At 37.2% G+C, this 27,263-nt stretch overlaps 1 protein-coding gene across 2 annotated transcripts; it reads right to left on the bottom strand.

Moving 5' to 3' along the window:
* Positions 1–917: 917 nt before the first annotated feature.
* Positions 918–26,849, bottom strand: c4h10orf90 (chromosome 4 C10orf90 homolog). 2 transcript variants are annotated; one of them, XM_015347065.2, is made up of 10 exons: positions 26,176–26,849; positions 22,229–22,304; positions 14,057–14,148; positions 11,381–12,524; positions 9,761–9,919; positions 9,071–9,246; positions 8,761–8,932; positions 6,697–6,760; positions 6,072–6,171; positions 918–2,352 (listed from the first exon to the last, which is right to left on the bottom strand). In XM_015347065.2, exons 1-10 carry the CDS (start codon positions 26,812–26,814, stop codon positions 2,314–2,316), a joined length of 2,661 nt encoding a protein of 886 aa, XP_015202551.2. In that variant the 5' UTR covers positions 26,815–26,849; the 3' UTR covers positions 918–2,313. The 2 variants fall into 2 exon arrangements, with proteins under 2 accessions (XP_015202551.2, XP_069045098.1); XM_069188997.1 differs by lacking the exons at positions 22,229–22,304; positions 26,176–26,849 and adding an exon at positions 16,226–16,510.
* Positions 26,850–27,263: the final 414 nt, after the last annotated feature.

The following is a 27,263-nucleotide window of genomic DNA, read 5'->3' as shown; positions in this document are numbered from 1 at the left end:
ATATATTTGAAACTCAACCTGTTTGGAAAAAATGTCTCTCCCAAACTGTACCAAGATGTACAGTACTAGAAGGAAACAAAGAGATTATCAGACTACCTTTTATATAAACAACTAACTAGTAACTCTTAACATTCCAGAGTTGCACCCACTTTTCTGAAGCTCAGGACTTATATGCACAAGTTGTCCTATCTTACCTATAATGCCTATAATGTGAGGCAAAATGTATCCTAGAGAATTAGTGTATCTAGGCCTTGACTGAAACAAGATGTCATATCTCATGTGAAGCACTTCTTTGACAATGACTTCTTTCACTTCATTGGGCTGCCTCCTGAGTTCCATTAGCTAGGAATTCCTATTTCAAAAGTCAAATTCCTCAAACCTCAAGTTAGATCTAAAAGCAGTGAAAGTGAAGAAAAATTCAATTTCCTCAATAACTTGATTTCTTGTCAATTTGTCTTGGCCATTCAAAAAATAAAAGAATACATTAATAAAGTCTTTATGAAACTTTTTACAACTTTTTACTGTTGTATGTCTTCCATGAAAAAAACATAAGTGTGTCAAAGTACTGTAAAAAAGGAGCATACTTTATCTTGCCACAATGGGTCATAACTAAGAAGAGAAGAAATTCATTATATTGGGCTAGATTTAAACAAACAGCAGAGCACAGAAAAATAACAGTGCATTGTAAAGTGAAATATTAGCTGTGTTCCTATTTTTTTGAGAACCAAATACTATAAAGTCTCTAATAAAATTAAAAGCAAGGTGTTTTTTAAGAAAAACGTTTTAAGCTGATCTAAAAGTAGCATACTGTACTTCACATAAATAATTTGGTCTTTAATTTAAGATACAGTTTTTTCACAATATGTCCTCACAATATTCACACCACTGCATTAAAAAGTGCATTTCACTCAAAGACGTGTCATAATATATAGTTTATTGGAGGATACAAAATATCACAGCCTTTGGTCGACAATTTATTGAGGAATAAAAAGCATGGACAATATCTAAAATACTTTTCGGGACAAAAATTAAATAATTGAATATACAGAATTATGTTTTATTTAAAAAGACAGAAGATAAGTGCACACCCTTAAAAGACAGATGACCTACTGCTGCAGCAATCTGAATTTCAGTTGACTTCAACAATCAATAGGCAGTGACTCAATTTAGATTCTTGTGCAGTATTTTATACATCGTTCTTACCATTTTAATGCAATTTTCAGGAAGTTACAGATTTCTTGTATTACACACATTGGTTTGGGGTGGGATTAAATCTACAGTATTAATACTACATGTAACTTCAACACATTCTCACCTTAAAACCTGTTTGTTGTTACCTAATGAATTTTCCATGTTTCAAGCAAACCTGTTTGTGAAGTGATGCAGTTTATTATTGGGAAATATAATTTGACGTACTAGACTCGCACATGCTGTGAACCACCAGCCTAATATCAACATCAAAACACACACAGAAAAGATTTGGGGGTTAGAAAATACGAATCTCAACGCAAACCATTCTGTACTGTTAAATATGATTGTTTTTGCTAGTGTTCTTGTGATGTTAATCTTAAGAAATTGTCTTTAAAACCTTTTTTAATCCTACAGTATTTTTACCTCAGAGAAATTGCAACAAGTGGTCCCTCTGGCTGAGCGAGGATTATGTAGTGTAACATCCCTGTTGAGTCTCGGATAGTGTTAGTAGTTTTTCCCAAACCACTGCCCAAAAAAGGGAGACTCTGCCTGGCTTCATTCATTGTTGTCCTAATGAAGTTCACTGTGTGAACCCACTCAATTCAAGCTTTTGTGAGGTGAAGAGATACAGGTAGCTACTAAATAGAAATGTCATGCAGCACTTTTCATATATTTTTATTGCCTTTCATATTTGTCATTCCAATAAAAAGGTTATTCAGGAGTGAGGTGGAATGAAATCACATTTCTGGTAGGTTAATGAATCGAGTTTCGGATTACATAAAACAATATTGCCATTCATGTAAAAATAATACCATCCATTATATAAAGCTCTTTATGATGATGGGCTCTCATTGGTAGCACGAAGTTCATTTTTTGCTGCAAAATAGTCTTAGATATACAATTTCAAAAGCAGTGGTATATATTTAATTTTAGTCTACTGTCTGAAAGCAGCACAGGAAGAGAACTGCATATACTGTAATACTGGTGGAGCCAATGGTTGCTGTGGGTGCTCTCTCCATTCCACATTCTCTGCTTTTGACTTAAGAAAGCAACGGAAGAAGCATTTCACTACTTGACTAAGAGATTTGCAAATCCAGCAGGCTGCCTGAGAATCATTCCTCATCAGTCACCATTTCTCTGCAGGATTTGATCCAGCAATTTCTAAGAAAAAAAAGATACAATAGTTTTTAGATTCATCAGTTGTAACAGTGTATTAAAAACAAATTCCCCAAATTGAATGCGTTTGCACTGAACATGTCGTATACAGTCCTCTAATCTGCTGCTGTGTTGTTTCTATTAATCCAACCATAATCCATATTTATAAAATGTCTCACAAACCTTGCAAACAACCCTTTTCTCACTCAATACTTGCATTCTATGACCTAGTATGTTTCCATCCGTTGCCTCACAGTACCTGCTTTTTCCATCTCTCTTGTTCACCTGTCTGATGCTGGCATTGCTCAGAACCTCTCCCCTTTTCTGTGAATGTGTATGTTCCACTGCATGGTGGGATGAGACACACCATATAGCAGACAATTCAAGTCTGAGTGGGAGTAGCTGACTCTGTGCTCCTGCTCATGTACAATTCTTGCTTGTTATTTAACAGGCCTTTTGTGTCATCGGGACCATCCAACAGTCGCTGTGTACACACTTGTCACAGACCACAAAGAAGTTGTTCATGGTTCTGCACTTGGCTCTGGGACAGCGGGAGCTCATATGAAACATAATGACTGTATTCTGTGCTAAAATCAATGGGTATGGAATGAATCCAGCATACAGTAGGTGCACACAGGCCCAAGGGATGGAGAGGGTGGCAATCAGATTGTCAGCTTCCTGCAAGGACCACGTTAGACAACATCCAATTCACAGTGAGATTTCCACTTATCTTTTAGACATAACTCTTAACCTTTTGTCAAGTGAAAGCTTCCTCTCTGTTTTTCAAAACTAGGCCTGGAGGGTTCCTAGCCAAGGCATATCTGAAAGTTTCATTTTTTTTTAAATGTTGTCAATGGCAGAGTTCAGCAGGGAGACCAGCTATCCTTCAAACCACCTAGGCAAGCACCAGAAACAGATGAACCTAAGAAGGTTTTAGTTATCTATAGTCTCCTTGAATTTTCTCTTTTGTTTCCTCCATGCCTGAGAGACCTCATGGCCAGCTCACTCCAGCACTGGAAGAAAAAGAATCACTCAGGTGAGACACATTGCCCGACTTCGGACTTCCCAGGCCTGGCCATGGGGATGGTTGCTGGCTTACAAGCTGACAGCATCATCCCCCTTAATGCAGATCAAGTTTGTCAGGCAAGGACACAGAGTCTCTACAGGGCGGCAGGAGACCTGTCAATAAGAAGGCTCATGAAAGAGGGCCGGGGCACTTCACTGCACAGGTTCTCCTGTCGCTAAGGAGACGGTGCTTTTTAGAAAAAATACATCTGCAGACTTTATACTGTTTATTTCCAAATATAAGGGAAACAACTCATTTTTAACAATTAAATAAAATACGGTTATAAAATAAACAAATATAAATAAAATAAAAACCCGCTTTTAGTGTCATTCCTTTTTTCATTGATTTACTTCAAGGGTGGAAGTTATACTCTTCTAGAGGTTATCATTTCCAATTTAATAATTGAAAGGTTAATGGTAAAAAAACAAACAAACAATTACTGGTTTAATCATTTCAGGTGGAAACTGAAGGATTTCGTTCAAACCCAAACAAAATATTGACAGAGCTAATTTGTAAGCCATTCAATATGGATACGTGCCCAAGCCTATAAGAAATACAGATGCGTAGCAAATGTTTCTGTAGTAAAACCATTCTCAAAACATATTTGCTTGCATTAAAAAAAAACACTTTACAGTGTTTGAAGTGAATGAACTATAATGAAGAAAGGAATTCAGCACTGAATAGCTAAACACTGACCTCTCCTGGGCAGAAAGATAATTTTACTGCACATACTGTACAATCATGAATCAATGGGGAAATATTTTCTGTGTTTATGTAAGATGGAGAAGTATCCAGAAAACAAAAATAAGACAGACCCTTAGCCCCTCTGATCTTATATTAGTATCCATAATTAAAAACCTGTTGAAGGCATTATTTTTCTTTGCCTCTGAGCTCTTTCAAGATGCAATGGCTGCGTGTAACAGTAGTCGTGTTCCTCGAGTCTTGAGCTTGACTGATATGGCCTGCCTAAATACTCATCTTAATTCCATTGTTGGAAATAATTTTGCATTTCAATACCTGATCTACTGTGGGGATGTTGGCTTTCTATCCCAAAGGATCACAGAGTATTTTAGAAATACGAAGGGAAAGGGACCCTGTTTATCCAGGTTGATGCTGCACATTGGTGGAGTCCCCATTACCTGTAAAGCGCTTTGAGTGGAGTGTCCAGAAAAGTGCTATATAAGTGTAAGCAATTATTATTATTATTATTATTATTATCCACCACTGTAGTGCAGTATCCACCTGGATCAGATAGTGAGTGAGGAACTGCTTCATAAGGGCAATTAAGGTAGAAGTTTAGGTAGACCAGATTGTGTGCACCTACAGCGAAACAGACATGGAATGGTAGTTTCTAGGACACAGTGACTGTAACTACCAGAGGAGGACATTAGTTATGGAAATACTGGTCTAGAAGGAATAGTGCCCCTACCAGCATGAGAACACTACCCACAATTGCAACCTGGTGTTATTTAGAGATCTTGCATCCCAGTATTAACCAGGCCAAGGTTTGCTTAGCTTTTGAGATCTGATGAGAACAGGTCACTAACATCTAACCACTTTATAAAAGTAACATTAATATTAAATTACAAATATCTACGAACATTAAAGTCTATTTCCAGTTTTTAATTTATTTCCTTTTTTTGCTAAGATCTTTTTTTCTTCATAGTGTTCAAAATCAGTCAGAATTTAAACATTCCAAACTGCTATCTACAGTATTCAATTATGTTGTAAATGGTTTCAGGCAGCCTTTGTCTATTACTTTTATCATTTGCTTCAGTAGGGAGAAACATGTCTTTAAATATTGAATTTCCTATCACTACAAAAAAGACATCCATTCCAAAGTTTAATTGAGCTTATCAGGCAAAGGTGTCACTGTTACATACAAACAGCCTCCCGGTAATGTACACGTAATCTCTACCAAACATGGGTTATAGTGTAACAAGGATCTGAAGATCTAAGCCCACAGGACTATGATTACCCAATATTAAGTGTGTAATTGAAACATGGGTGGAGTTTGTAGTCTTTATTATTGCAGGATTATTACTTTGTGTTATTCCATTGCTTATAAATTTGTCTTACATTATGCATTTTATAAGAAATGCATGAATCTAAAAAAAATGTAGATCTAAGTCTGTTGCGTGTTGTGGGATTGCATTGTGCCTTTCAGGTCCATCACTTGCTTCCAGTATGCATCGAGCTGCAATATTATATATAGACTTGGATTAAATAAAAAATTAAACTAAAAATTAAAAAAACACAAGCACAATGTGTGATGGAAGAGCCCCATCGAGAGGAAGCAAGAGATCTCTGGCAAACAAAATATCAGCATGTACTGTGCCTGACAGGCAGGTATCTAAAGGGTCTGATTTAATGTGCAGTATAAAAGAAATATCAAAGCAGAAAAAATATTTTTGTACAAAACATGTTGATACGTGCATATTGAGATTCTGTTTATGTTAATTTACTACAGTATTCCTGCGCAGAGATTTGTTTTGCCAGTGATGCTCTAGCCAAGTCAAGATAGTGAGAAATTATTTTCCTGGCACTTGCGCCCTGAGTCAAATCGGAAGAGAGAGTTTCATAAGCCATTGTGTGTTCTCCGAAAAATACCCCTTTCCAAAAACCTCTTGGCCCAGTGGTGTCAGCCCCTGAGTCTTACCTTTTTAAACAGCTCAGCCCGCAACCTGTTTGTCTGCGATACCACTTTTTTCTTTTCTTCTTCCTTTTTCTTTTTGACTTCAGGCAGCTTGTTGTAAATCCTGTCAATATTTGCAATCAAGAGAAAAGGCAATTCAGTCTTTGCACAGAGCAGAGAGGAAAGCAGCAGCCCCCTTTGTTGAAAGGCTGCTCTGCCACAACCACAATCTGGAAAACAAAGAAGAGGTCTTTATCACTGTGAAAGCAGATCAGGCAACCTGGACTAAACGATAAAACCAACCATGCAAAGTCCATTCCTCCTTCAAAATGGAATTCCTTGCTTATGGTTCTGGGATTTAAGATTGGTTATCACACCAGTGAAAAACCAAACTGCTAGACAAAAACATTAAATCTGAGGTAGTCTTCTGTGTGTGTGCAACAAATTCAGACACATATACAGTAGGTACAAACTAAGTAAAGCAAAGTATGTTTATTGTCATACTTGTCTTTATGTGCCCAGTAGTTTATCTGGCTAAGGATAATTTAATGAGTAACAGTCAAACATGGCAATCTAATATCTAAACAAGATGGCATGATTTGCACTGATTAAGAGAAGTCCTTAATGTAGAAATAATAACTAATTTTACCGCTTAGATCTCAGTTGCATCTCCTTCTCTGAAATGGCTCTTTCCCTGGGTTTAAAAAGATTATCTGCAAAACAAGTTACAGACAAAACGTTTAAACTGTAGATTATTACATATTAGTTCTATTTTGTTTATATGCTCTATTTATTCTGTTGGTAAAAAGTAAATGTGTTTGCAATAGAACAGCTTTTCTTTACTGAAATATTTTGTTTCCAAAATGAAAACTATTTTTCTTGCAGAAGCAGCTTATGGATCACTTATTTTCAACTTCTGTCCACTTCAGTATGATGTGTTTAACAATTACCAAACTTTGACAAGCATAGTGTATCACAAATTACACAGACCTACAATGGGTTTTCATACATCTGTCTGAATTCTGTCACAGCTTTAAAGGATACAAAATAAGCCGCCTGCAAGCTAGAATTGACATTATGGTAAATTACAGCACTGCACAACGATCTAAAGTAATACAGGTCTTGGGTAGCTAAACTGTAGCAGGATCCAACGTGGAATATAAAAGAGGCGCATTGATAGTTTTTTTTTATATGGCGAAACCCCTCTTTTAAGAATTTCAATAAACCTTGAATCACAAAAAATATTTTTGTGAAGTGACTGAGGTGAGAGAAAATAGCGCAGATGTGAGGTATTTACATGTAAATGATCTGGAATTTTAAATTACTCATTCTTGTAAAACAGCACACTGAATGGCATATTTTTGCTTTGTTTTGTTTTACAAGTAATTGATGATGCATAAAGTAGCATTTTTACAAAATTCAATTAGCATTCAAAGAACAACAGACTCAAAAGAAACGCTTCAGTGCAGCTTAAATACACAGCTTATTGTTTTAACAAATGCATCAGGCACATTGTTATGTAAAGCAAAACTTGTACATTTTCATTTGAAATAATGTCTGCTCTATAGCAGGCTGACTTTCTCTTCTGAGAATCTGTCATCCTTGCTCGTTTATACTTTTTCATTTATACATATATATTGTAATTGCCATTTATTACATTATATGAAATGTTATACAGTAATACACATATCACTGACATTTTATTAAATTAAGGCCGGCAATGAGATTGCCCATATCCAAGAGAGATACATCAGTATGCTGTTAATATGTTGCAGTTATAAAGTTTGTCCAGCAGAGGACTCAAAACACTACAAAAATTAACATTTCTATATCAGTTTTCTGTCCAAGTGCAGTTCAACATCTTGTATGTCTTGTATGTCAACTTCTTGTAGTTCATGCGAATAAAATGCATTGTGGTTGGCAACTTCATAATTACTTTAACAGGAGCACCTTTCACTGTGGTTGTGGAGCAGTTTAAAATAGAAAGTCTTATGAAAAATATTTTTTGTTTCTTTGGGTCTGCTGGGCCTTCTATTGTGCAGCCAGTGCCTGATAAGTGGGGGAACAATACTAGGAAGAAGTCGTGACATATGATGTCATGTACCAAAATACATCTGCATCGATGAATTTAGATCTTTCCTGTTTTTGGAGAAACAAATGGTAGAAAGCTGTTAAACTGCTGGCAGAAGGCAAGGGGAATACCTACAGTTCATTTGCCCACAAATGATCAATCATGTTTGAAAAGCAATTTACTAAAAGAACGTTTTGCAACATAATAATCTTCTCTGCTAAAACGATATTATACTTTAGTTCATTAGTGTAGTGCTTCCCAAACAATGTCAGATTCCTCCCTCGCAATCTCGACTTTCGATCCAAGCAGCAACTAATCATTACTGTTAAAATCATTACTGCACCACTGCACATACAGCAGTGCTTGTGTGTCTTGCTCATTACCATCAATGAGGACATTAGTGAATGATACACAATATAGGCAGTATAAATACTGAAATTGATGATCAGCTGCTGATTGGATCAAATGCCTGGAGTTTCAAAAACTTTCAGAGAAGACCCCAAGCCACCTTTTGAGCAACATTGTGTCAGTGTTTTCACAAAAGCTGATTAAGAGGGCGGAGCGCCCACTACAAAATCCTGTTGGTGGATTCCCACATCCACAAACAAAAAGACAGGGGATGGAGAGGAACATGGCAGGTACCACTAAGAGGGTGGGGCTTGGTGCAGTGCCTCTTCTTGGTGCCAAGAGTGGGGCCCTGCGGGGACACGTCTGTGATCTCCAGGGCTCTCCTCTGCAGCGCCCGCTGCTCCAGCTGCTTCACTCTGCCCCTGGAGCGGCTAATGAAGTCAGGGCGATAGAGCTCCAGCGCTTCCTGCAAAACAACAGCAGTCGCCAGGGTCTGATCCCACCATCTCAGACCATTTCCAAACTCAGACCAGGTTCTGTATGCAGATTTCTTCCCAGGTTAAACCTGCTGAAGAGCATGTATCAGAGGTTATGCCAGACTTACTTTCAGAGTGAGGGCTGTAAGTGTGACATCCACAGGGCCATGGACGTATTGCTTCTGCTCCTCAGGAACGGGGCTGGGGAACTCAGGTGTATCCTCGGGCATCACGCAGGAGGAGGGGTCCTGATTAACTTCTTTCTCATGATTGGACACTTCAAAGTGTCCCTTAGCAGCTTCTCCTGAGAGGAAAGATAACAAGACACAAATGTAACACAACCACCCTGTTAAATAATAGAGTATAGCAGTCTAATAATAAGGGCTATATTCAAAAAACACTGTTTGTTCTTCTTATAACAAATAGGATAAAAATGGCACTGTGCAATTCCTGTTGTTTAACAGGAAAAATTGAGCACTTCAAAGTGTTTTATTTTTACATATAATTTTCTGTCTTAATAGGAAGTTACAGTACATTTACAATACAAAGATGACATTTTATAGATTTATCTAAAAACATTAATTAGTTTACACCCTTTAAATTACAGAAACATCATGTCCTTTTCAAATAATGTAAAATATTCTAATTCATGTTATGCTTACAGTGTAACCTAGAATAGCATATCCAGATTTTGTTGTACAGTATATAAACATCTCTAAAAAAGGTAAATATAATAAGGTAAAGAGATTTTTTTAAAGATATTATACTTTAAATAGTGCCCTTAGATTGTTTAAAACAGAAAAGAGAAACAGTATTACCCAAAGTGTCTTGCGTTTTCTTTAAATATGTCGCATCCGTGCAAACTGGTATCTTGCCAAGTTGTTTTTGGATTTTCAGATTGGCTATCACAGATGCAGCCCGAAGACTTAATGATAAGTCAGGAGCCGGACAGGAACTTCTTTGATATGGTACGTGTTCTGGAATGGAAACAACAATGGTTAAATCCTGATTAGAACCTCAATTCAAATCTGATTGAAATCTGATTGAAATGTGACTTTCTTAAAGCATGCAACCAAAACATATGCTACATAAATTAATATGAAGAAAGCATGAGGATGAGCAAATAAGCTACCAGTAAATTCAGTAAAATCTCTAAAGAAAAAGACACCTAAATATTTACCACTTATTTTCTAAGTAGTTGTATCATCATGGGTTTCAATTCACTTACAGAAGATAAACTTAAGGATCGCATTACTTTTTATCATCCAGATGTTTTAATTTTATGACTATGTAGTATGTAAACCATCTAGAATTCTCAAATAAATACATAAAGAATAAACTGTGTTCATCAGTGAATTAAAGTATGCCCAATCACTTCTAATAAATGTTTTTTTAGCTTTCAGCAATCTGTCCCTCCTGCCAAGGCTTTCAAAACCCCCTGAGCAGCTGCTCATAATTACACGCTGCTGAGCCGAGAATTCATCACACTCACCGCCTGAGCATTGGAAAATAAAACAGAGCTAGACTGTGCATGGCACTATTCTCATGATATCTGTTGTGAAGTTGGTATTGTCCATATGTGCCAAGCTTATTCCCTCCAACATCACTGCACCTGCTAAACACATTCTGATCTGAACTAGGTCTGATAGTAATGACAGGCCAGGCAAAGTGACAATACATATGAGTCTTTGACCTAAATGTGACACTTTTATGTATCAGTGTACCCCTGTGCGCAAGATGTCTACTTTAAATTCACTTAGTTTTGTTTTTTTATGTTTAAGTAGGGAACTGTGTCACCATTTGCAGGCAGCAAGGCAACAGGTGAAGGTTCGTTCCATGGTGAAAGTAAAGAAAAGAAACACGATGAAACCTTTATAAGCATGGACACATCTGAAGACGGTTCTACAATCAAAGTGTGGTGTTTCTTTTCTTTACCTTTCACAATGGAATGAACCTTTACCTGATCATTTTCTTTAGGCATACTTATATTTATTGCCTTGAAAAGATAAAATCATGGCTAGTTAAATTTGGCAGAAATTAATGATCCAGCCATGTCAGTCTGTTGCCAGAAAACGCCTGGTTTCAAATCCCGGTCAATGCTGAGGGACAATCTTTTCCAATTATAGAATATAAGTATACTGTTTAGATTTTTATTAATTTTTAATTGTGTTGAGCAGTATGTTAAATATTAAATTAATGAAACAAGAAAGTAGGGCTATTTTACAAAAATAGAATTATTCATATATTAAGTATCTAAAATATATATTATTTTTATACTATAGCTTGTTGTCAACGTGATGTGCTTCTTTCAGGTTGACATCCATATTGAGATAGTCTACATTTTGTCTTAATGAAAACTTCAGCAATGAGTAATTGGCAAACAAATTAACTTTATACTGGTAGTTTTGACAGAAGCTAAGTAGAAAATCATAGTGTACCTTGGGGTTTATTAAAAGTAGGTGGTTGATTGGTCCTACTGCTCTGCTGAAAAGCACCCTTGTAATTTAAATTTGTATCTTCTCTCACTTTTTGTGTATATGAGAAACATGTATCACTTTCTGTTGCACCACCAGAAAAAGACTGCTTGCATAAATGAGAGCCTGACTCTGCAGTATCGACACCATTGGAATTTTTGGGAAGAGTGGGCTCTTGTTCCTGTAATTCAGGAGAAGTGATCCAGTGCAGACTAGCTTCTGTGTTTTTATTCAAACCAGGGCACCAAAGACCATTCTTAGGACCAAGACGTTCTTCATTTTGGCCACCTCCCATTTCGGCTTGATCTGCTTTGGGGGATGTTCTGCTCAGGTACAAAGAAAGCGCAGACCTGTGTACCTCCTCTTCTCTGTCGTTCTCTGGTTTAGGCAAGGAAATGGAACGGAACTTCTCCAAGTACAAGACAGAATTTGCAGACTCAGCTGGTACTTCAAGATGGGCACAGGATCGTACTAAGCCTTGGGGTAGAGAGGACAAAGAATCTTTACTCTGCCAAAGATGAGAGGACACGTTTTCTTTATTTTCTCCTTCCGCATAACTATGTCTGAACTCAAGTGGTTTTACCCTCCTGATCCTTTCACCTTCTGTGTAACTTTGCCTGTATTCAGTCACCTTTATTATGGTGGCCTTTCTTCTTCGGATAACTGGTTTGCAGTTCCTGTCCACTAAGAGGCCGTCCAAGGTAGCAGTAGAGGCAGGCTGGCCATCATTAACCTCCGTCTGAGTAAGAGTGGATGTATCCTGCTGTGATGAAGTGTTAGGTAGCTGTTCAACTCTTCTAGTTGTTATTGTGATGGATGAGAAGCCTGCCTTCATCTTAGGAAGGCCTTTAGTCTCCCCAGGTGGTGAGTCTCCCTGATAGGCAATGCTGCATGTCTGTTCCAAAATTTCTGTTGCTTCCGGCTGTTCGTTTGGAAGCACGGAACTCCGGCGGGGCTCCAAACATTCCTTACTGTGTGACTTATCAGACCGAACTGAGTTAGAAAGCAGCGAAAATCCTGTCTTCTTGTCCTCTGATTTTTTTGCCTCACCCTCTGTTGTTAAAGGCACTTTATCCTTCGGTGAACCAAGGTTGTCATTGTTTGATTCCTGTGGAGGGAGAGAAATATTGTAATATATCTTCATTATATTTTGATAAAAATCTCTTCATCCACATCCATAAGCATAAGAAGTCTCTTTCTCTATGGCAGGGCATGGTAGTGATGTGGGGAAAACCAGTCTGGCTCTTAAAATTTTGTGAATCAAGAGTCTACTTTTTGGTCTGATCATTTGTTACTATGGTAATGTTTCCCTGCTGGGACATGCTCAGGCAAAAATTAACCACCCTTCCAGACAAAATAGAATTTAAACAGTACAGTGCCCCAGATAAATAGTAATGTCAGACTAAGCCAAGTATCAAAGGTTGACTGCACAGTGCATTTCTAACTACAGGTACAAGGAGTTCTGCATTAAACAGTTCTACTGTCCATAGTAATTCTACAACATTGTAAGCAGATGTTAACATACAAGTTAGGAGTCTAGGCTGATTTCAAACTATGTAAATTAACAAAAGGACAGCAATAGCTTTTTTTTTCTTAAAGAGTATCTTCATAAGGTCATTTGTTTAAACTGAATACAAGAGAGAATCACAAGGCAGGCCAATATGTTATGATAACCTACAGTAGAATGCCTTCAACGTGTGTAAACAACAGAGTAGGGTACTTACTTAATGATTTCCCTAAACAAACATATGAGAACATATTCAGCTATGTTATTGTATGTGTATTTTACGATTGGCATTTATTCTGAACAGAAAAATAAACTAATAGTGTTCTTACAAACTGAACTGAAACATTACGGTTGCATTCTAATGGAAATTAGATTCCCTGTAGTTATCTAAAGAGCAGCTATAAAATACAGATTAAGTACAATTTCACAGCAGTTTAAATTGGATTATTTATGCAACTATGGTTTGTACCGTTTCTAAATTCATATTTCCATCTTCTAATGAACAACAGATCTGTTGGATAAAGTAACCCCATTTTCCTGTTTGGACTGGACACATACTGCATGTGTAAGGTCTTTGTTTTGGAATGACACTGAACTGCAGAACACTGCATAAATGCTGTGCAGGAGTTTTACTTTCAGAAGCACCTTTGCTTACTGTCTACAAAGCTGGTACATTTATTTTCTTGAGTTAATAATGTTGTGTACTTCAGTAGAACTTTTAACATCATCACACAGAATAAATTCTTACTTACTGTACTGTAAGTCCATATTTAATTAACTGTTAAGAAAAAAACACTATAACATTTAACATATAAACAATTGTGGGTGATATTTTTAAATTACCCATGTCAGAAAAGCAAATCAAATAACTCAATATTTAAAAAATAATGAATTATAGCAAGAGCTTTAGAAGGCAACCATCAACCATGAAACATTCAATATTACTATTATTATTAAGGATTTCAAAGCAATGTCAATAAATGTAATTACTGCTTTGCAAAGTATTCCTTAAGCATTTAACCAAAAGGGCTTCCAGGATTTACAGCATGAATACAAATATGAATGTTATTCATGAAATTTGTTCAATGATGTCCTCAATAAAGTCTATAAAAAGCAACAGAAACAAGTTTTACCTGGTTGCTTTTTAAATTATGAACTGGAAATCTCCAGGTGCTCAATCCTGTGGAGTTTATACTGGAACTTGCCTGGTTTACATCCTTTATATCTATGAAAAGGAAAGACACAATAATTTCTTGCATTTGATTTGTATATAAAACATAGGTTTCTCTATTTGAGTGTGGTATTATAATTTTCAACATGGCTACATTACAGACTGGCAGGTTTCAATAAAATATTTAAACAAAGCACACCCTTTATGAATTATTTATAAATAAAAAATAAGCATTTTCCAAAAAAAATTATCCAACAAGTACTGTAATAACAAATAATATTTTATTTCTTCATCAGAATTAATGAACAAGAGATTGTGACCAAATGGAGATAAAAAAGACTAAAATGAAACACTTCCAGTACTTCCAATCAAAAGAAACCTAACTGCAAATTATGTATTTTTTATGGACTTTCCTTTCTGTAGTGATCTTGTTGTAGCACCAACAAAATGTAATGAAGTAACAAACATTTTAATAGTCCATATGGCGTTTTTAAATTTGTAATCTTTCTTTGTTTATCGCATTTGTTCACACTTTTAATATTAGCTATTGCCAATAATACTGCTATCAAAAGCAGAATTACTATTACTACTATTTCTTTAGCTACTGATAACAATAATATTATTTTTAAAATAGGGGGCATACTGGTAGATTATTTAACTTTTAGGAAAATAAGCCCTTGGTGTGAGGGAGTTTGTGTCAGTATTTCTGCCCTGCAATGGACTGGTGTCCTGTCCAGGGAGTACTCTGCCATGCGCTCATTACTTGCCAGGATACACTCCAGCTCCCCCACAATTCAGGGGAATTGGATGAAGTGGCTAAGAAATGGATGGTACTGTAGATGGATGATGAAAACAGAGCCACGTACTTGTGGTTCTCTAATTTGAAAAGCAAATACTGTATAACCAATGAGAATGCAAAACTGTTTCTTCTGTAAAGACAACCTGTTACCAACTACATATGAAGAACAAGGACAAACCCAAAGAAGGCTGAATGTTCTGTGAAAGACACCGGTCTCTGCTGTCCTGTGACAATCTACATCATATAGAAGGAGAAGCGCTTCAAAGGCCCATCTGGCAGAACAATAAGTGCTGTGACTTTTTGTTTGAGACTTAGGAAACAGCTGTGTGGCAGAAGCACAAAGTGATAGAATATAAGACACACAAAGATTGAAAACTGTGCTCATAGCTGTGCAACAAAATTGAAAGAAAATTCTAATAACCTTATTATCTGAAAGTATTTATTATTACATTTTATAATCTTATTGTGATATGTTCTGTATCTCCACCATGGCAATTTGTGTTATTTTTTAATTTAATTTTGAAACAATAATCAATTTGTTCCACTTGCAATAGACGGCAAAATGCCCTTTAACAAGTTCTTTCAAAAGTATTATTTTGCCTCTTGATATTATTTCCGGCACCTTACCTCGTATCTGTGGCAGAAGGCCTCCTTCACTGTCAGTCATGTGTCTCAACAAGTTATTTCGGTATGGATCAAATTGCTCACTGCTTTGAGAAACTGTTTACTTGTATTTGTTGGATATTATCTACCCATGCAAAGATTATCCTATGTATCATTTAAACGCTTAGTACTATTGAATTAATTTGTAAAAATAATTTCACTGAGAACTGGAAAAAGCATCCTGTATTTAGAATATTGTTTCCCCACATTTCCAGAAGAACCGGTTTTGATATTAAAAGTGACCACACTGCAGAACTCGTGCGCAAGTTTTGAATCTGACGTAGAGCACCTAATAAATGCAAATCAAATATTATCTCACAACAGAATGTCTATTTTAAGAGCTTTTTGTCCTTTTATATGGTGAATTTGTTTCAAAATAAAAAAAGAAATGTAATGATGACTAATCATTATAGTTGCCTATAATTATATTGTAATAACTGAACTATTAAGGTGTTTCATTCTTTTACGCATCTAGTGGAAATATGTCCCTTTAATTAAAATATTATTAATAGTATCATTTTATGGCATTTCGATAAACCACCCAGAGGGGTTTAAACATGTTTTGTCAATATAGCCGTCATTTTAAAGTATTAATTTAGCCAAATACGATCGATCACACGATTATTTAGTAAATTCACATGCAAACTAGCAGCGTATTTCTTTTCTTACCGGAGAAAAGACACCTGTTCAAGGAGGCGGAATGGCGTAGGCGTAAGTTTAAGTCTCCATTTCTAATACCGTTGTTCATAGGAAGGGAATTGCCACCGTGTCGCCACCACGAAAAGCTCGAATGCCGATTGTCTTCTGGCAAACATTAAGCAAAGTAAGATGCCAATCACATGTTTACCATCAAAACACCAACCGGTTTAGGTTCCGGCGTCACTTCAGCAAACTGGCGAAGCCACTTGTTGCAACAGTAACAGAAGATATTAACTGTGGGAGCTTAGCTGCACAACCCTAATGAATAATTAATCTTTTTTACCTCCTAGCTATGAGCAGTCTTCTCATGTATCACTGAGTTGGATCCCCTATTCATTTAAAAGGTCCTAAGGTTTATTAGAACAAAAAGGGTTTAGTTTAAACTGCAATGAGGATTTGTTGTGATTATTATTATTATTATCATTTACAATAATTATTTAAACTTAGCAATATAATTAATAAAAATAATAATAATAATAATAATAATAATAATAATAATAATAATAATAATAATAATAATGCTGTGAGCTGAATTTAGTTAAGTGATAAAAAAATGCTGGATGAAAATAATAATTCCCTGATAAATATGCACATACGGTACAAGAGAGGACCTGCTTCATTCAACATGAAAGAGCAGTGTCCTCCTGTGTGACATGTGGCAGCCATGATGCACCAACAGGCCCAGTGCACAACATACTGTACTGTAGCAGGCAGACAAGTATGATACTGCTTCACCCATTCAGTTACTTTTGATTAGAAGCCAGATTAGACGAACCCAGAGTGGAATTTAGTCAAGAAGCATGGTTTAAACCGCACAGTGGTTTAAAAATTCTAGCCCAGAGGGAAGAGACCCACCTACTGGTCCACCAGCTCTGCTTTGTGCAGAAACCTGGTTTTCATTAGATTCTGAGATGTTACAGGATCTTATATGAGATGGTCACACTGCTGCCACATGTTTCCATGCCAAGTCGTACAGTATGTACAGTACAGAGCATATAAAGGAGAACAAACAATAAATAAATGACCAATTTCAAATTCAAAATTGTATTTGCTGCTGCAATACCTTCCATATACACTATGTGCTCTCACTCCATTAAACAAAGGTGAGAAATAACAAGAAGCTTTAAAATAAGGATCTTAAAGACAAGAGAAGATTTCCACCTGTACAGTATGTAGGGATTCACTAGATTAATATACCAATATAACCACCAGCCAAGTATGAAGCAGTTTACAATTAGCCAAAAATGGACTGAACTCTAATGAACTCTAATGGACTGTCTAATCTTTTCAGTTTTCTTGAAACTAGCTCAGAACTCTCAATTTAACTTTCTGATAACACTTTATAACTTTCTCCTCACACTTGACCTACTGTAACTTCTAACCCCTGGGCCTTCCTGAAAAATGATTCTACAGTATAATCACACCCACCTGCAGACCTTCCTTAAATAATCTGTTTTCTCACTATTTTCACTATAAAAAGGGGTCTGATCTTCTGTTACAAAATGTAATTTTGTTCATTGTGGTTATGACTATGGAATCTGGACCAAAGGGTCATAGGTCCCAGCTCTCTGTGAGACATTGCTGTTGTACTCTTGAGATAAGTGCTTTACTCAGACAACTCCTATATACAGTAAAGTGGTCTCCAGTTCACCATTGAAAAAGAGAAATTGTTCTGAAATGCCATGTCAACAAAATAAAGAATTTTAAAAATAGTGTATTTTCAGACTGGTTAAAGACCCATTTTGCCAACACCAGAGTTTCAGTTGTTGTTATGTTTGTTATGTTCTTGTTAACAGCACCCTGCTTATTGTTGGTTAATTACATTTTTATGTGCTGAGAGGGTGGAAATTGCCTTCAGCAGAAGAAAACAGTCAAAGCAATTCCATTCCTGCTTCCAGTATTAACTGCCATCTGCTGCCAGGACACACAGAAATTGTGATATACAAGCATTAGCAACCTGCTTTTCTCATAAAACGGTCGATGCCCATAAACACAGACACCCTCTGTTTATTCCTCACCCTTCCTAGCATTCAACACATGGTGAGTATGATTACACAGTATGATTTTTGACCCCAGTGCTTCAACCATTACTCTGAAAGCAGTCAAGTTGTGTTGCATGGCAGGTTTAAAAAAGAGATTTCTCTTAGCAGTTTAAGCATTGGGCTCATATGGGCTTGGAAATGACTTCCTTTTTGTCCTGCACACAAGAAACTAAGAATGATGTCTAGCTATTTCTGAACAAGCCCACAAATGGGAAAGATATTTCCAACATGTTAATGTTTTGTTTCATACTTGGTGGGGGGAGTGGTTGACTGTGTAAACAGTATTGGCAATGTAACTTCAGAGAAACAGAATACAATGGGACCTATGGCCTCCTTTCATTTGTGATCTTTCTGATCGCCCTCATTATATCTGATCTTCCAGAGGACTTGCCATTTAGAAAGTTTAGAAAGTAATCTTACAGTGTACCATGCCATGGAGTAATACAGAGGGATCAGTAAGGAAAAAGCTTTTGCTATGAGATTTCTGTAACGGGAGCTGGTCCTGACTCCCGTGTAGTGTGTAGTTTAGGACCCTGTGCAGACAGATAAGGGGGGTGCGCAGGAAAACAAGTCTAAAAACAGTCCAAAGGGGGAAATCAGGGCTCAGTCCAAAATCTAAAACCAGGTGATCCATCCAAGAGAAGAAGATCAAAATCCCCGGGAAGGGGAACTCGATCAGGAGCACAAAAGTTAAAAGGATAATGAGGCCAGGCACTCTGAGCCCCGGACTCAGCTGGTCAGGACGCCATTCGGAAGGCTATGCCTTCAAGCCGTGGATGTGGGGAGACTTGATGCCGGGCGTCCGTCTTCCAATGCAGAGCCCTGAGCCTCAGAGGCACGAGGTTAAAATAATAAACAGTGAATCCAGGGACAGATGTACGTGATAATGAAACAAAAACACAAAAGGGTCGGAGCGCCCTCTAGAGGAGGGATGACAATCGTGACAATTTCTTCACGGATCACATCACAGATCTTCCATCCATTTTCTAATTGCTTTATCCAAGACAGGGTCATGAGATGCATGTTATTGATCTTGATTGTCTCTCGTTTGCCTTAAAAAAAGCTGCTGATACATTATACTTCAGAGTATCTTATTTGGTCCTTACTTGGTTTTCTGTTCATGTGTTTGGAGAGAAACTTTTCCAACTTAGCTGAGTCAACCTCGGGCAACACGGTAGTCCCGGTTTGCTATCGGGGTGGAGTTTGTATGTTCTCCTCATGTTAATATGGGTTTCTCCAGATGCTAAGGTTTCCTCCCACAGTCCAAAGACATAGTGGTAAGTTAATTACCTTCTGGAAAAATTGGTGTGAGTGTATGCATGTCTGTGTCTGTATGTCCACCCTGTGATGGACTGGTGTGCCCTATCTTGTGCCAATTGCAAAATAAAAAAATAACAAAATAACTAAATAAAATCCTCAGTTTTGGATTGTCAACTGCCTGCAGAGGAAGAGCTTTCAATCTCAATATGTTCATGAGCTAACACTGTTAATGTCATACTAACCAATGTGATCTTTCCAATTCCTAGAATTGCCGGATGATGTAAACCCAGTTTGACTGCTCTCTTGCTTAGATATGTTTGACTTCTACAACATTTGTATATATAGTTTTTAGATTTTGTCCCCGATTCCTGTGTCGTGCCTACTTTAGTAAATTAATTATTGCTTAAATTTTTTTCTTGGTTCAACTTTCAGTTTTCCCTTTCAATATGGCCTAGTGCACAATGGGATTGTGCTGAAAAATGAAATAGAAATTTAATGGGTCATTAATTCTACACAAGGAATTTTCTGTGACACGTCAACAGTCTTCTAAGACAGCTTGCAAACGCAAAAATGTAAATTTAAATTAAATAAAAATAAAAACATAGTTTTTATGTATAACATAATACATATAGTACCTTTGAATTTATCTTTATTATTATGCATTTAATAAGATATTTTGTTATACTAAGTTGAAGGGAGTCAAGTTTTTTATATCTAGGTAAATAACATACAGTAGCATTCAGTGTTGCAAGCATCAGATCCAATTTACATTATTACAAAATACAGTATTTCTACCATATTTGTTCTTGCCTCCAGTTTTCCAGAGATGTTCCAGTTTAAGACGCTTACCCCTGGTTCATGGAAAACAAATAATCTGAACTAAAACTAATTTTACTGATACTAAAAAGAAAAATTCATTGTCTGATCACTGATTAAGCTCCAACAGACCTCGGCTGGGGCTTATAGAGAACAGCTGTGCATCAAATGAAAACGGCCCCAAATTTGTTTTTTAGTCCCTTGCTTTTTCAGATCTCTTGCTTGTTACCTCTTGTGTGTTTAGCCAAAGCCTTTGCTGTGTAACACGTAAACAATCGACTACCACGGGCAAATTAAGTTCCTAGTTAAAAGGCCTGTGTACAAATAAGAGCTTGCAAAATGTGTACAGAAACAGAACAGGATTTTTATCCCTGAAAGGTGATTCTCTTTGCTCTCAGTGAGGGGCTCTTCCCATTTTCAAATGGACAGAGCATTATTTATCCTGAATTCACTTTGTCTTTCTGTTTATTGTAATCCTTCAATACAGCAATTTGCTCAGCAAGCAGTGCCTGACTCGTGATGGCAACATAGAGCAATGCCAAAGGGCGCATGGTTGCAGAGCAAGCAGATGCACTGTGCTGGAGAAGCCCACTGAAATAAACCCATCACAAGCGTCCGCAGAGCACAGCAATTACAGCAACATGTTTGTGTTTCTGCTGTATTCTCAAGGCATTTAGATAATGGTGTTTATAAACCATCCTCATGGTTAGGAACCCACTGAGAGGCCAAGGTCATTATCTTTGGCTAATTCATTCATTCATTTATTACTCCAGCTGCCAACCTACATTTTAATATTTCAGTTCTGCATGTACGTTTTTATTTCGTTATAAAAAGTAATTTATTTTTGTTTGATTATTAATTTCTGTTGATGTGCTGAAGAGGGGCTGGAGGCAACTAAATGGAATGTGACTGAACAGCTGTTGAACTATTTAATAAAGACAATTTGAGACAGCAATGAGGGCAGCAACCAAATCTGAGTGTTTCTTGGTGAGGGAGGATACTAGCATCAGCAACCAGCATCTCTTTCTGTAATGTGGGAAAAGCTCTGTGCCCTTATATCCAGAATTTCCTCTCTCTGACTGCCTGACAATGACACCTGAGTCTCAGTCCACACAATGTGGTGACTGGCTATCACAGCCCAGCGTTCCACTATGTGATAACTAGCCCTGAGCACCTTTGACTAAAGTAACAGCAGCAGCCCAATCCCTTTCTCAGCATGCCAAAGCGCACATTGTTCTGCACCACAGTGTAATTCTACAAGGTCAGGGAAAGTTATCTCCCGCAAAAGCTTACTGGCCTCTTAAAACCAACTACCCTGCACTGTAGGGGACAGGTGTCCCTCCTGGTTGAGTGACCCCCATGTTCAGAAAATCTCTAATTATCTTCAGTTGCCTTCACGTGGTACAGCAATGTGATAAATGACAATTTTTTACTTCGGTCACACAATAGTACTGCAGACATGTCTCATATCTTTCACTGCATCAGTCCAGTGGCTCTTTTTTGGGCCTTTAATTACAGTTGACAGCTCCATTCAGCCTTTAAAAAAAATAACAGACGAGCCAAACACATACTATATACAGTATATAGGCACAAATAAATATATCAATATATATATATAAAATAAATCTTTTTGGGGGGGTTTAACCTTTAAATATGAACCAATCTGGTTTGCAAAGAAAATGTTTAATTACTATTTTTATTATCCATTCCTGAAACTAATTTGTCTGCATTCTTTGGGTCCCTTTTAAAACCAGGCATTTTTTTAAACTTTTGTAAACATATACAGTACAGCACACTACTTATTAGTGTATTTTAATCAGAACAGAGCATCATAAAATAATACATTCATAGTTACCAGTTTGAACAGGCGTCTTCTTGTTCAAGAGGTTTTCAGGAACCATTGAACCTCTACTGAAAGCGACTGCTTTGGTCTAAAATACAAAAAAAAAGGTCAGAGAAAACGTGTATCTGGTCATTTAAAGTGCCTAAGTACTGTACTCTCTCCCTCACAGCTTTATTAGTTGTGGGTTTCTAAAACTTTGGTTTATTGATTAATAACCTGTATTATTATTATGATATTATACTGATATTATGTTGATATTATTTTTAAATCAAACGTTATGGAATAGTTATGGAAGGCTCTTTATGTTAATTTCTGATACAAAGTTGATGCTGTTTTTTTCTTGAATTTGTGTCTTGAAGTAAGCGGTCAGGTAATACACAATGTTCATCTTTCAGAAAAAGTGCTGAAGTTGCTTTGGAGAAAAGAAGCTCTAAAATTTCCTCCAAATTGCTTTGAAATGGTTTTAGTTTGAGACAACAACTGCAAAAACCCGCAAATCAATAGTGTCTCTGTGATTGATGCCTTTTAGGTCAGGAGACGCTGATTGAAAGGCGTACTCTGAAAGTAGGCCCTTGAAGATAACGTGTATCACTGCGAAAGTGACCGTCAAAAAAGAAAAATTACCAAGTGAACTTAAGGGTAGGAACAGTTCATTAGAAACAATGCACTCTGCAGTTTCTGGCTCCTATCTGTGCAGTTCAATAACGGGTGATGAGTTGCCCATAAGCAATGGGTATTGATCAAGGAGCCTGCTGCCTTTTACATACTGTAGTATGTTTTATTAACTTCAAGCTGAGAGCCTGGCAACATATTTTAGAAGCATTGCCATAGTGTTGAATTCATAGGATTGTCTTCATGCACATTTATTTAAAGTGTGTTACAGTCAGACCTTAACATTTTCTGCTGTTTCTTCTACAATATGTCTGAGATTATACATTTATTTTACTGGACAAATGAGAAACATTTCTCCTGTCGTTTTTTTCTTGTTTCTTTCCAAGGAGTAAGATATTTTCAGCTTATGAGACCGTATCCAAGTGCCAAGCATTCCCTGTGTTGTGTAAGTTGACTTATAACATCATTAGATGCCACTACATTGTCTTCTGTTTCCTGGCACTTTACAGCATTTCTAAAGTACTCCATGAAACATCTTGGCACAGCAGCAGTGAAACAGCTAAGATGGTTACAATTCTGTCTGGCAGCTTTGGGCTTTCTGAAGCATCAGTAATAAGATCTTGTTGGCTGGAATAACTTTGATGCAGAGGTGGAAGTAAATCAGGGCTCAGTGTGTTCAATCACTGTCAGTTAAGGGGTCTTTTTGACATCTGATAAGAGCTACACATTTCCAGTATTTCCACACAAGTATTGTATTTAAATAATAATCTTTCTGTTTTTTAAAAGGTTCTTGACTAAACTCTGGGTCATTCTTTACAGTGCATCTTCACCTTAAAATACAGTTTATATGTTAAATTTAACTTTCCTTTTATGTTTCTCACAGCCATTGCATTATTGGAATGTAAATTCTAACACTGTTATAGGATGAAATTTAAAGAAATTAAATTGAAGTTAATAAACACCCATTTCACTCCCAAAACCAATCTATGAATTCCCTTGCAAAAGTAATTGCAGTTTTTATATGATCAAGACCATCTCCTGCCTGAATGACTACAGACCAGTTGCTTTAACCTCTGTCATCATGACGTGCTTTGAGAGACTCATCTTGAATCACCTCAAAACCATGACTGATGCTCTTCAGGACTCACTGCAGTTTGCATACAGAGCTAACATGTCTGTTGACGATGCCATCAACTTTGCTCTGCACTACATCCAGCAGCACCTGGACAGCTCTCACACTTATGTCTGTATTTTGTTTGTAGACCTACATCTGAATAATTTGAAGCAGCTCACTGTTCCCCATCCTGTCTGCCACAGGATCCATGGCTTCGTAACCAAGAGGAAACAGTACGTTAGGGTGGGTGACCACTTTTTGAACCCCGTCCTTCTCAATACTGGTGCTCCACAGGGCTGTGTGCTTTCTCCCATGCTCTACTCACTTTACACCAATGATTGTACACCTAACAGCGAATCTGTCAAAGTTCTCAAGTTGCGGACGACACTGCTCTGGTTGGTCTCATCTCAAACGGTGACGAATCAATATACCGGGAGAAAGTAAGCCATCTGGTGTCATGGTGTGAAGTTAACAACCTGGAGTTGAATTCACAAAATTGTGGAGATGGTCATTGATTTCTGGAACAAGCCCACTCCTCTCCTTCCCTTGGAAATTCAGTACATGGCTTCTTACAAATTTCTAGGAGCTATCATTCAACAGGCCCTTAAATGGGACAAGAATATTACCACAATTATCACGAAGGCCCAACAGCGCGTGTACTTTTTGAGACAGCTTAAGAAATTTGAGCTGTCACAACGCTGCTGGTCCAGTTCTATACAGCCATAATAGAATCAGTCATCACATCTTCTATTTTTGTTTGGTTTGCTTTGCATCATTACCCTCAAAGTGGAAATTACAGAGCATTGTGCGATGTGCAGAGAAAATCATCGGCTACCAGCCCCCCCATCCGACAGATTTATATTAGTCTAGGATGAGAAAGAGGGTGGGGAAAATTGTGGCTGACCCCTCACACCCCAGCCACTCTCCAGTGTTTTCCCTCTCAGCGGAGCCCAAGAGTGAGAGCCCTAAAACCTGGGACTAACTGACACCTGTATAGCTTCTTTCCCCAGGCTATAACTCTCATAAACAAGGACACTTCTTAGATTCCTTCTCTGTGACTAGTTGTACATTTTTATTTAATGGCACATACTGTACCACTGATATTTTTTGCAAATACATGTAGTACTCATTTTACATTTTATTATTCAACTGTATATACTTTTAAATGCTACATATCACTGAGATTTGTTTTTATCTGTAGGTTTTTTATTTTCTTTTATTGGAATTTACAGTATTTTGATACCTGCACCAAGAGAAATTCCTTGTATATTTTGTACTTGCGAAATAAAAGTTTCTGATTCTGATTAAAAAAGCCACTTACTATATACATTTTAAGATAATTGTGGTGGAGTAATATGCGGCAATTGCAATGTCATCACTAAATTGTAACTGATGCATATTTATGTGTTTCCATAGCAAATGCAGGACTATACAGATCTAGAGGATACTGGGTGACTAATCAAGTCAAGCTTCCCAAGTGGGTCTTGCAGGTCTCCAGGTTGACATTTTCAAGTTCAGATCAGTTAGGGTTAGTGATTGTGATTCAATCTCAGAAAAGTATCATTTGTAGGGTAGGGTACAGTCAGTGCTGTTTATCATAGGGCATCAAATAAGGTGGTCTGGGTTCAGTTAGATAACTTGGCATGAGAATATAATCAGGGCAGAGGTAGTGTGTTTCTATGTATTAGCCAATAATATAAATATATTCAGGTAAAGATACATTTGCCAAGGAATTCTATTAAAAATGAATATATTTTATATGAAAAATCTCATGTAATGCACAAACAGAAAAGATTACTAGTGACAATCCCTTTGCTTCACACCTTGAATGCATCAGATGAAAAAGGAGCATTTTATCATCATTGCAAGAACAGGTCTAGAGTGAAAATAATAGCTGCCACTCACAAAAAATATCTAGGCAAAAACAAAATAACTGTTTCTAAAATAACATTGCCTGATCCAACTGGAGACACTAGCTGATTATCGTCGTTTGTTTCACATTTTTAAAGTCTGCACAATGCATGCAAAGGTCCAACAATTATAAAAGTAGATTCAAGCATGCAGTAATTGCATTGACTGTAATTGCAAAAATTCAGTCACATGAGTTATAATCCACTAGGAATTCTCATATTTCAACACAGTAGGAACCCCCAAAAAAACCTCAGAGCTAGTGTTGTCAATACATGATTTTAAAATAGCTCTTTCATTTTGCAAACAGCTTCAGGTGTCTCACCTCAGAGATTAAAGCTGAGCTCTCTTCATCCCCAGTATTACAAGGAATAACGTAGCTGGCTGCTTTCCTCTGGACTGGCAACCATCCGCTTTTAACAGCTGCCAAAGTGCAGAACCTGACATACTCCTTTCTTGAAGTACACCTGAAGTGAATGGTCTCCAAGCTGTCTTTGGATTCCTGTGCTTGGTTTCTTCCAGACGTGAAGGAGCTCTCACTGCATAGTGAGTTTTTGGACAGCCCTGGAGTTCCTTCTTTCCTTCTGGGTGAGAAACACCACTGAGTGTGCTCGGGGGTCTCTGTGAGATGCAGGGCCAAGTCGATGGCTTCATTGTGCAGTAAGGGCAGGGAGAGAGCCCTTTCAAAGACTGACTGCACTTTGTTACTGGGAGGGGTACCTGTTGGTGGTTTGTGGGACCCCTCCGGAAGAATCTGCAGGTTCTCCAGCCTGCTACTCTCACTGCAGCTTTTGGTTCTTGTAGCCCTTGGTACAATTTGCACCTGAGACATCAGGAGTTCCCAGTACTTATCCCCTAATGCTGTGTAACCTGGTGAACTGTGAATGGAACCAGCTGACTCCCAACCTATTCTTCTGTGATTCTCAGGTAACAGTGTACAGCTCTCAAATTTCACTTCTTCCATAACGTTCTTGGGCCCCAGCTATTAATGAAGTCTCCTGGAAGAACTCCCTTGGTTACCAGAGTAACAGCAAAAAGCATAGATTTTTACAGATTTCTAAACCTATATAAAAATTAAACAAATACACAAGCAAGACACAAATCGTAAATGCTTTGTTTGCAATTGCCAATGTAAAATACAAACTATGCAAAAACTGACACATTTCTTTCCGAAATCTTTGAATACTGATTATTGCTATGCATTATTTGGTTCTACATATGTTCTTCATAAATGGATCAGAATTACATGCATCATTTTAATCTTAACATTTGATCATTATATAATACAAGAACACTTTATAAAACAATATGGTTTTAGAATGTTATGAAATTTCCCTTCTTTAGTCTTTCACATACATTACAAACATGCAAAGAAGCAGAAATTGAAAGGCTTATAGCTTAACTAGTTTACCT

This window comes from Lepisosteus oculatus, chromosome 4 (genome assembly GCF_040954835.1).
Source record: "Lepisosteus oculatus isolate fLepOcu1 chromosome 4, fLepOcu1.hap2, whole genome shotgun sequence".
NCBI classification, from domain to species: Eukaryota; Metazoa; Chordata; class Actinopteri; order Semionotiformes; family Lepisosteidae; genus Lepisosteus; species Lepisosteus oculatus.
The sequence above is the reverse complement of the archived record's forward strand: the minus strand, read 5'-3'. Positions and strand labels throughout refer to the sequence as shown.